Source organism: Myotis lucifugus, unplaced genomic scaffold, assembly GCF_000147115.1.
Source record: "Myotis lucifugus unplaced genomic scaffold, Myoluc2.0 scaffold_1745, whole genome shotgun sequence".
NCBI classification, from domain to species: Eukaryota; Metazoa; Chordata; class Mammalia; order Chiroptera; family Vespertilionidae; genus Myotis; species Myotis lucifugus.
The window spans coordinates 31,973-42,107 of NW_005872793.1; the positions used below are offsets into that span (position 1 = coordinate 31,973).

The 10,135-nt window shown below is 55.8% G+C and overlaps 1 protein-coding gene across 1 annotated transcript in view; it reads right to left on the reverse strand.

Annotated features, from left to right (window-relative positions):
- Positions 1-7,644, reverse strand: part of PPARA (peroxisome proliferator activated receptor alpha) — a 16,188-nt gene extending 8,544 nt beyond the window's left edge. The window contains exons 1-3 of the mRNA XM_023748736.1: positions 7,392-7,644; positions 3,031-3,191; positions 1,945-1,991 (exon numbers count right to left, since the gene is read on the reverse strand). Coding sequence (XP_023604504.1) covers positions 1,945-1,991; positions 3,031-3,191; positions 7,392-7,599 — 416 coding nt within the window. The 5' untranslated portion in view covers positions 7,600-7,644. The remainder of the gene's footprint in view (positions 1-1,944; positions 1,992-3,030; positions 3,192-7,391) is intronic.
- Between the last annotated feature and the right edge of the window lie 2,491 nt (positions 7,645-10,135).

Consider the following 10,135-nt stretch of genomic DNA (forward strand, 5'->3'; position numbering starts at 1 on the left):
TTCACGCATTACCTCTTCCCTGTTCACGCATTACATCTTCCTGTTCACGCATTACCTCTCCCCTGTTCACGCATTACCTCCTTCCTGTTCACGCATTACATCTTCCCTGTTCACGCATTACCTCTTCCCTGTTCACGCATTACATCTTCCTGTTCACGCATTACCTCTCCCCTGTTCACGCATTACCTCTTCCCTGTTCACGCATTACATCTTCCTGTTCACGCATTACCTCTTCCCTGTTCACGCATTACCTCTTCCCTGTTCACGCATTACATCTTCCTGTTCACGCATTACCTCTCCCCTGTTCACGCATTACCTCTTCCCTGTTCACGCATTACCTCTTCCTGTTCACTCATTACCTCTTCCCTGTTCACGCATTACATCTTCCTGTTCACGCATTACCTCCTTCCTGTTCACGCATTACCTCCTTCCTGTTCACGCATTACCTCTTCCTGTTCACTCATTACCTCTTCCCTGTTCACGCATTACCTCTTTCCTGTTCACGCATTACCTCTTCCCTGTTCACGCATTACCTCTCCCCTGTTCACGCATTACCTCCTTCCTGTTCACGCATTACCTCTTCCCTGTACACGCATTACCTCTTCCTGTTCACGCATTACCTCTTCCCTGTTCACGCATTACTTCCTTCCTGTTCACGCATTACCTCTTCCTGTTCACGCATTACCTCTTCCTGTTCACGCATTACATCTTCCTGTTCACGCATTACCTCTTCCCTGTTCACGCGCTACCTCTTCCCTGTTCACGCGTTACCTCTTCCCTGTTCACGCGCTACCTCTTCCCTGTTCACGCATTACCTCCTTCCTGTTCACGCATTACCTCCTTCCTGTTCACGCATTACCACTTCCTGTTCACGCATTACCTCTTTCCTGTTCACGCATTACCTCTTCCTGTTCACACATTACCTCTTCCCTGTTCACGCATTACCTCTTTTGGCTTGAACTAAATTCAGAGACATAATTCTGAAAAGCGATGTAATTGGGACGAGTTGAAAAAAATTTAAATATCATTACAAGTGAAAGTAGAAACAAGAAAAAGAGGCAAAATTCAAAGTAGTTTCCAAGTGTCCTCATCTGGTTGTGGGACACAATTCTAACCCCCCAAAGAGCTGCTCAGTCCTGTTATAATTTACACAAGTTTTTTAATGTTTTCTTTTTTAAAAATATATTTTTATTGATTTCAAAGAGAAAGGGAGAGAGAGAGGGAGATAGAAACATCAATGATGAGAGAGAACCCTGGATCGGCTGCCTCCTGCACGCCCCACACTGGGGATGGAGCCCACAACCTGGGCTTGTGCCCTGACCGGGAATCGAACCCTGACCTCCTGGTTCATAGGTTGATGCTCAATCACTGAGCCACGCCGGCCGGACACAATTTGCACAAATTCAACTTTCCCTCTCTTATGACATCTATATTTGTGCCTAAAAACTATGGGAATTTTTGTAAGAGAATGTTAACTCCCTAAAAGACAAAAATTTTAGTAAAATATAAAAGGAAACTCACGGGGCCGGTCCTGCCTGTGCACCGGACTGCCTCATATGGCCCATCCTACCTGTGCACCGGGCTGGCTCAGGGGCCTGTCCTGCCTGGCACCGGGCTGGCTCCCGTCATACCTGTGCACCAGGATGGCTCACGGGGCCCGTCCTGCCTGCACCCCGGGCTGCCTCACGTGGCCCGTCCTGCCTGAGCACCGGGCTGGCTCAGGGGCCCGTCCTACCTGAGCACCGGGCTGGCGTGAGGCAGGTGCCGTGTTGGGAGGACGCGGTTGCAGCGTCCATCGGAGGCTGTGGCATCTCCGCACGTTAGGAAGCGCGCCGCGTGCGCAAGGACGGGACTCCGATGTGACCGACACTCAGACTAGCTCCGCTGTGCATCACGGCGCGGAAGGCCGCCCTGACGTGTGCATGGAATTGTAAAGGAACGCACTGCCCTGGGAGCCGCAGGTGTCGGCACGTGTCCTTCTTACGGTCATGCTGGAAAGCCACCGAAGGGCCAGGGACCCAGCGGGCAGAATGCCGGGGCGCGGCCTGACCTGCTGAGCCGCGGGCCTGTGTCACGTGTGTGGCGGGCAGCAGAGCAGCCTGAGTCGTGGGGTCAGGAGCCGCTGGGGCGGGGCAGCACTGGGCTGGCTGTTGCCAGGCGCTGTGGGCCGTGGAGCGAGAAAGACGCACACGTCTCTGATCGCCATGGGACCCCTGCCCTCCCGGCGTGCTGGTGAGGATGCGAGAGACGGGGCCAGAGCTCCCAGCCTCATACCCAGTGAAGGGCCCCTGAACAGCATATGTGCCTTTAGAGCACACGTCCCAGCGGCGTTTACAAGGCCAGTGCGGGGCCTGCCCAGCTCTCCGAAGAGAGACATCCTGTTGCTTAGCTCCGTTTCGTATCGACTGCCTTCGGCACATCTGTTTCCGCAGTGACAGACATTGTGTGTAAAATAAAAGGGCCCTCGCTGGTGTGGCTCAGTGGATAGAGCAGTGATGGCGAACCTATGACACGCGTGTCAGAGGTGACACGCAAACTCATTTTTTTGGTTGATTTTTCTTTGTTAAATGGCATTTAAATATATAAAATAAATATCAAAAATATAAATCTTTGTTTTACTATGATTGCAAATATCAAAAAATTTCTATGTGTGACACGGCACCAGAGTTAAGTTAGGGTTTTTCAAAATGCTGACATGCCGAGCTCAAAAGGTTTGCCATCACTGGAATAGAGCGTCGACCTGTGGACCGAAGGGCCCCGGGTTCGATTCCGGTCAAGGGCATGTACCTCGGTTGCAGGCTCCTCCCCAGCCCAGGCCCTGGTCGGGACACATGCAGGAGGCGACCAATCAATGTGTTTCTCTCACATCGATGTTTCTCTCTGTCTCTCCCTCTCTCTTCCACTCTCTCTAAAATCAATGGGAAAATATCCTCGGGTGAGGATTAAAAATAAGTAAATACAATAAAATAAAATGAACCACACGTGGTCCCTGGAGCAGGCCGCCTGCTTCCTCCTCGGGGGCCCACGTACCTTGCAGCCTTCACACGCGTGAACCCCGTAATGGTAGCCCGAGGCTTTGTCCCCACAGATTCTGCATTCGATGTTGAGTGCTGTGCTGGAGGCCTCCTCGGCGCTGCCGGGGACCACAGGGTAAGACACCGACGAGGGGCTCGAAGCCGGGGAAAGCGTGTCTGCGGGCAGACAGGAGACACGGGTGAATTTTCACAGCATCCCCCCCCACCCGTCTGTCTCCATCAACTTCATGAGCGTCTGATGTCACAGGGGAGGGGCTGAGTGAGGAGTGTCAGCTGTGGGCGGGGCTCCCGGCCTGAGGCGCCCCTGTGCTGGGCTGTCCCACCCCGTCCTGTGCCCGTACGGCTGCTATGCACTGGCATCGCCCACAGGCCCGCCGAGCTGCCCGCGTTCTGGACCCACAGACCTGGCCATCTCGCCGGTCCCTCCACCCACCGGCTTCCCGAGCCCCCCGCCCCTGACGCATCTTACAGAACCGTTACTCCAGTGGTTCCCAAACTTATTTGGCCTACCGCCCCCTTTCCAGAAAAAATATTACTCAGCGCCCCCTGGAAATTAAATTTTTTAAAATTTTAATAGCAATTAAACAGAAAGATATATGTATTAATGTTTCTACCTTTTTCGTAAAATATAGTAAAGAAAGGTGTAAATTAGAAACATTGAAGTTTGAAATTATGAAACTATTTATTGAACTCAGAATAGAAAGGTAATACAAAAAAAGTTAAAACAAATGCACCTGTGGCCATCACCGCCCCCCCCATCACTGCAGCGCCCACCAGGGGGCGGTAGCGCCCACTTTGGGAATCACTGCGTTACTCTGTCTGCTTCCTCCCAGCTCTTCTGCATTAACTCGGCAAACTGCACCAGGACGAAGCATAAAAATCCACGTGGGCAATGCCAAAAGCATAACCCGTGAAAGAAAAAACAAGTTGGACTCTCTCTTTTTTTAAAATATATTTTTATTGATTTCAGAGAGGAAGGGAGAGCGAGCGAGAGAGAAACGTCAATGATGAGAAAGAATCATGGACCGGCTGCCTCCTGCACGGCCCCTGCTGTGGATGGAGCCTGCAATCTGGGCCTGTGCCCTGACCGGGAATCGAACCATGATTCCTGGTTCTCAGGTCGGTGCTCAACCCCTGAGCCGACAAGGCTAAGCTGCACGCTCCTAAAATTAAAACGTCTGCTCTGCAGAACACACCGTTAGGAAAATGAAAGACAAGTCACGGAGCAGGAGAAAACATCTGCAAAACACACGTCTGATAAAAGGTTGGTGACTCAAGTTTGCAAAGAGACTTAAATGTCACAATAATAAAACTACCCAACTGAAAAACGGCCACGCTCTGAACGGACGCCCACTGGAGAAGGCGTACCGGCTGCAGGGAGCGTATGAAACGACGCGATGCGCCGTCGCCGGTCGCTGGGAAACAGAATGCACACGACAGTGAGATGTCACTACACACCTATCAGGATGGCCAACTCCAAACCCTGCCACCACCATGTGCAGGCGCGGGGCGGGGTGGGGAGCCCCACGCGCGGCCACTGCGAGGACAGGTCGCAGAATCCCATGCGCGAGAGGAATTACGTTCCCAGATTCACCCGAGCCACCTGACAACAGACGTCCGCGCAGAAACCGAGCTCGAGTGCTCGAGGATGGCCGAGTCAGGAGCCCAGTGCCCTCGGCAGGCAAGTGGAGGGAGAGGGAGCCGACCTGCGCGCTCAGCTTGATGAAGAACAGTTGTAAGAAACTATCGCTAACATCATACCTAGTGGCAAGAGACGGAATGAATGGATGCTTTCCCTCTAAGATCGGGAACAAGGCGGGGATGTTTCAAGTCCATCCAACGTTGTACTGGAGGTTCTAACCCGTGTAATAAGACAAGAAAAATAAATAAAGGCGTCCAGCTGGAAAAGGAAGAAGGAAAATGGTCTTTATGTGCAGATGACACAATTATCTGTGTAGAAAACCCCAAAGAATGCATATAAAACCACTAGAACGGATTAATCCGTTTAACAAGAGCGTGGGATATAAGATCAATGGCAAATCAACTGTATCTTTATCAACAGCAACAAATGATCAGAAATTGAAATTTGAAAAGTATTTACAACTGCATCAAAAAAATATGAGGCGCCTAGCCATACATCTGACAAGAAATGCGAAAGCCCCGACACGAGAAACTACTAAACATTGCCGAGGACAGTTAAAGACCTAAAGTGGAGAAATCAAGTCTTGGCTCAGAAGACCCAGCATTCTTAAGGTGTCCATCCTCCTCCCCGCAGCGATCGACGGGTTCAACGCAACCCCAATCAAAGCCTCCGCAGGCTGCTTCGGGATAAACGGACACGCTGATTCTAGAGTGAATATGGGAATGGAAAGGGCCCAGGATCCTCAAACGCCTTCAGGAAAGAAGAACCAAGCTGGAGGGCTTCTGCTCCCCGACCTCGGGAACCTGTGGTATTGGTGTCAAATGAGACACACGCATCCATGGAATGGAACAGAGGGTCCAGAAATAGACCCCACACCTATGGGCGGCCGATGATGGACAAAGGTGCAAAGGTCACTGAGGGGAGGCACTGGAACAATGAGATGCAAGAGAAAGGAGAGGGAAGAGCGTAGATCAGATATAAGAACGAGGTCCGTGAGTCTCACACGCCAGCGCAACCCTAAAAATGCAGACTTCCGGGCACGACTGGGGGTCAGGCACGGGCTCCTTGGGGCTGACCCAGAGCAGGTCCGTGAGGAACACAGCTCCGGTCGGTGGGCTCGGTCCCATCCAGGGCGTCAGGCTCCTGGAAAGACCCCGATAGACAAGCCCAGACTCGGAGGGAAAAGGTCTAAATCCCGCACCTAAGGAAAGTACTCAGACCCCGAATGTGCCTGCAGCAGCCACAGCAGGAAGACAGCTCGGCCTAAACACAGCTGAGCTCTGAACAGAAGCTTCACCAAAGGAGATGCAAGGCAGGTGCGTGAATGAGAAGGTGCTCCCCCGACCCCCGCTCCCGTTCCTGTTCCTGGCTGTCCCACCCGCGCCCACTGCCCCACAGACCCTCCTGCCGCTCCTGTCAGCAGCGTCTGCCCCCAGCGAGGTGTGGGGGGGGGGGGGAAGTTCAGAGCACGCACTCCCCACTGCTGTCTACTCGCAGGTTTTACCCGAGAGCAGCGCTTCCCGCCGTGTAAGGTCACGAAACCACCTTCCAAGAGCGGGAATGAGCGAGAAGAGAAGACTCCAGGCCAAGAACTCAGCAGAGAGGAGCCGGGGAGGGAAAGGGCCGGAGACCGTCCCCAGACGTGGCCACGGAGACCCTTCTCGCGACTCCCCCAGGCCCCGTGTCCCCCACTCAGGCGGGAACCGCACCCAGACCCGTTCCCAGCCACAGCTGCCGCTCCTCGCTGCTCCGAGTCCATCTGCTCCAGTCCCCACCCAAGACCACTTCCTCAAGGAGCCCCGTGCCCAGCCCAGCCCCGACGGGGCCCCTTCAAACCAGCAGCTGCTCACAGCACGTGCGGGCCGGCCTACGGAACGAGGCATTTCCCCAGGTCCCTGCCCGCAAACACGCAGGCCACCGGACAGACCCCAAGTTCTATTTCTATTGTGGTTGTTAGTCCTCAGCCAAGGAGGGAGGGCATTTTTTCCACTGGTTTTTAGAAAGAGTGGAAGGGAGGGGCAGGGCAGGGGGACGGAGAGAGAGAGAGAGAGAGAGAGAGAGAGAGAGAAATCGATCCATGTGACAAAGACACATTGATTGATTGCCTCCCACACACGCCCAGACCAGGGATGGGGATCAAATGTGCAACCCAGGCATGTGCCCTTGACCAGGACTGAACCCCCGACTCCTCAGCCCACTGGGCACACTCTAACCACTGAGTCATGCTGGCCGGGGGGCGGGGGGGGGGCCTTGTCGTTCTTAACGCAGGAAGCGGGAGCTGGCTCATGTACACGTCCAGGTTTAAAAAGGAGCAGCCCAGCAGGCGTGGCTCAGTGTCGACCTAGGAACCGGGAGGTCACAGTTCGATTCCCGGTCAGGGCATGTGCCCGGGTTGTGGGCTCGATCCCCAGTGGGGGGCGTGCAGGAGGCAGCCGATCCATGATTCTCTCTCATCATTAATGTTTCTCTCTCTCTCCCTCTCCCTTCCTCTCTGAAATCAATAAAAAAATATATATATTTTTAAAAGGAGCCATTTTTATCACACCAGGGGTGTCTGTTTTCAGGGAATACAGGAGGGGCAAAAGCAGGGCTACAGCCGCCGCATGAAAGATGTCACTGTCGCGGCAGGAGATGCGACACCCCCCCCCGCCCCCGCCCCATAAAGGCACCTTTTCTCGGGGGAGAAACAGGCGCTCCCGGAGCCGCACACTCACCCGTGATGACGGAGCCCTCGGACCCGGGGCCGCTGCCTAAGTACTGGTAGTCGGTGAAGCTGAAGCTTCCGGAGCTGTCCTCCCCGAGGGACTGGGACATGTCCTGGATGCTGCCCATTTCCTGCAGGAACTCTTCCGAGAGCGGGCTCTCCAGGTCGTCGGCCTCGAGGGGGAAGAGGGAGCAGATCGGGCTCTCGGTGTCCACCATCCTGCCCTGCGCCGCCGGCCGCCCGGCCCGGGCCGACCCGCTGCGAGGAGCTGGAGGAGAGAGAAGCGGCCGGTGAGACTGACCGGAGGGACGCGGCCTCCACTCACGGAAACATCACTTGCCAAGGAAGGCACCCTGGACGCAGCTCCACACACTGACGGGCGGACCACCTTGCCTCTGCTCCAGCCTTTTTTTTTATGTTTTTATTGATTTTTTTAGAGAGAGAGGGAGAGGGAGAGAGAGATAGAAACATCAATGATGAGAGAGACTCATTGATCAGCTGCCTCCTGCACGCCCCACACTGGGGACCGAGCCCGCAACCCGGGCCTGTGCCCCGACCGGGAATCGAATCATAACCTCCTGGTTCACAGGTCGACGCTCCACCATGAGCCGCGCTGGCCGGCGGAACTGGACTTTCTGGCACTGTTTCTAGAAAAGCTCTCCCAGCTTTGTAAAGGGCTATGGGGAGGGGGCGGCGGGGGGAGCTAGGCTGTGTCTCACTTGGGTCCCGGCTTGAGTCTGGACAAGCTAAGAAAATGAAAATCTTTAAACACAAAATGTTTAAGGCACCTTTGCCAACCGGCCGGGAATCAGTCATTCATCACTAGTCACACCGCATGCTGAGCTCAAGCCGCGGATCTGAGGCGGCCGAGGAGGCGGCGGCGGACACAAAGTCCCTGCTCTCCCGGAACACAGACGGCGAGCAAATAAACACATACATGGACGGCAGGTCGGAGGGACACGGTGACGCAGGAGGGCGGACGGGAAACGGACTCTGGTCCACGTGGGCACCCAGGGGCGGCCGCCGAGGGCACAGTGAGAGCTGGAGGAAGGCGGGGTGAGCTGTGGAGGGGTCGGGGGACAGTGTCCCAGCAAATCGACAGCCAGTGCCAAGGCCCAGGGGGGAAGCCGCGGGTCGGAGCCTGCTGGACACAGGCAGGCCAGTGGGCTGAGGCTGGGGCCCGGGGACAGCGGGAGGGACAGGCAGGCGGTCGGCACAGCATGACAGGCCCTCCGGCACCCTCGGTCAGCCACGTGGGCACGCCCAAGAAATGCTTGTGCAGCCACAGACACGTCAGAGTTTGAAAAAATCTAAGTAGGCGAGTCCCCGACAAAGCCAGACAGGTTCAACTCACAAGCAAAGGGGCGTTCTCCCGTGGGCACTGCAGGGGCTGGGCAGTGTCCCCCGATCCGTGCGCTGGGGTCCAGCCCGGCCCCAGACCGTGGCCGGACTTGGAGACGAGGAGGCGGCGGCGAGACTGAAGGTCTTCCGCGTGGACCCCGACTAATCTGACCGGTGTGCTCAGGAGGAGAGGGGATCGGACTCAGAGACCCCGGGGATGTGGGCGGGCAGCGAGGTCGCCGCCTGCAAGCCACGGAGAGGCCTCTGGAGACACCAGACCGCTGACTCTCGGGTCTCGGACTCCGGGCCTCCGGCCGGGAAGAAGGAGCTGCCTGCTGTCCGAGCCGCCGGCCCCGTGGTCCTCTGTTATGGTGCCGAGCAGAGGAACACGGGTACAAAGTCGAACAGCGTGTCTCCCGGGCCGGCCGGCCAGCCCGCTGCTTAAACACTGAAGCCACGCCCTGTGCCCTCCAGACCGACGGCCCATCACCTCGGCACCTCTGGCCTGCGCACCTGTCTCCGGCCGGACCTCGCCAGCGCCCCCGCCCCCTGTGCCCACGACGACAGCGGCCCTGGCCGGGGACGCCCAGACCTCGCCGGCTCCACCCACCTCTGCGCCCTGGCAGCGTCCAGTGCGGACACTTGTCCAGCCGGGAGCGTCAGAGCACCAGGGGCTGGTCTTTGACTAACGGGACAAGGTGAGGCTCCCGGCCACTGGATCTCGGGAGTTTGGATGCTTTGAGTTCTCATCATTTCATTTTCAATTGTGTTTTTTTTAAAAATACTTTTTATTGATTTTTTTTTTACAGAGAGGAAGGGAGAGGGATAGAGAGTTAGAAACATTGATGAGAGAGAAACATTGATCAGCTGCCTCCTGCACACCCCCCACTGGGGATGTGCCTGCAACCAAGGTACATGCCCTTGATCAGAATCAAACCTGGGACCCTTCAGTCCACAGGCCGAAGCTCTATCCAGTGAGCCAAACTGGTTAGGGCTCAATTGCTTTTTAAAAAATACATATTTTTTATTGATTTCAGAGAGGAAGTGAGAGGGAGAGAGAGAAACAAACGTCACTGATGAGAGAGAATCATTGATCGGCTGCCTCCTGCACATCCCCAACTGGGGACCGAGCCCACAACCTGGACATGTGGCCTTGACCGGAATCAAACCTGGGACCCTTCTGTCTGCAGGCTGACGCTCTGTCCACTGAGCCACACCAGCTAGGGCTCCGTGGCTTTGAAAGCCCACCCGAGGTTCAGCTAGAGACGCGTGGGCCTCACTGCGGAAGAAGCGCCAGACGGAGAAACCCCGGGCAGAGCGGCCACGCCGTCCCGGCCGGCTTTCCACACGTCCCTGAGCCTCTGCTCCGGCCCCGGGGCTTCCAGCGGGAGCGGGTAGGGCCCAGGTGAGAGC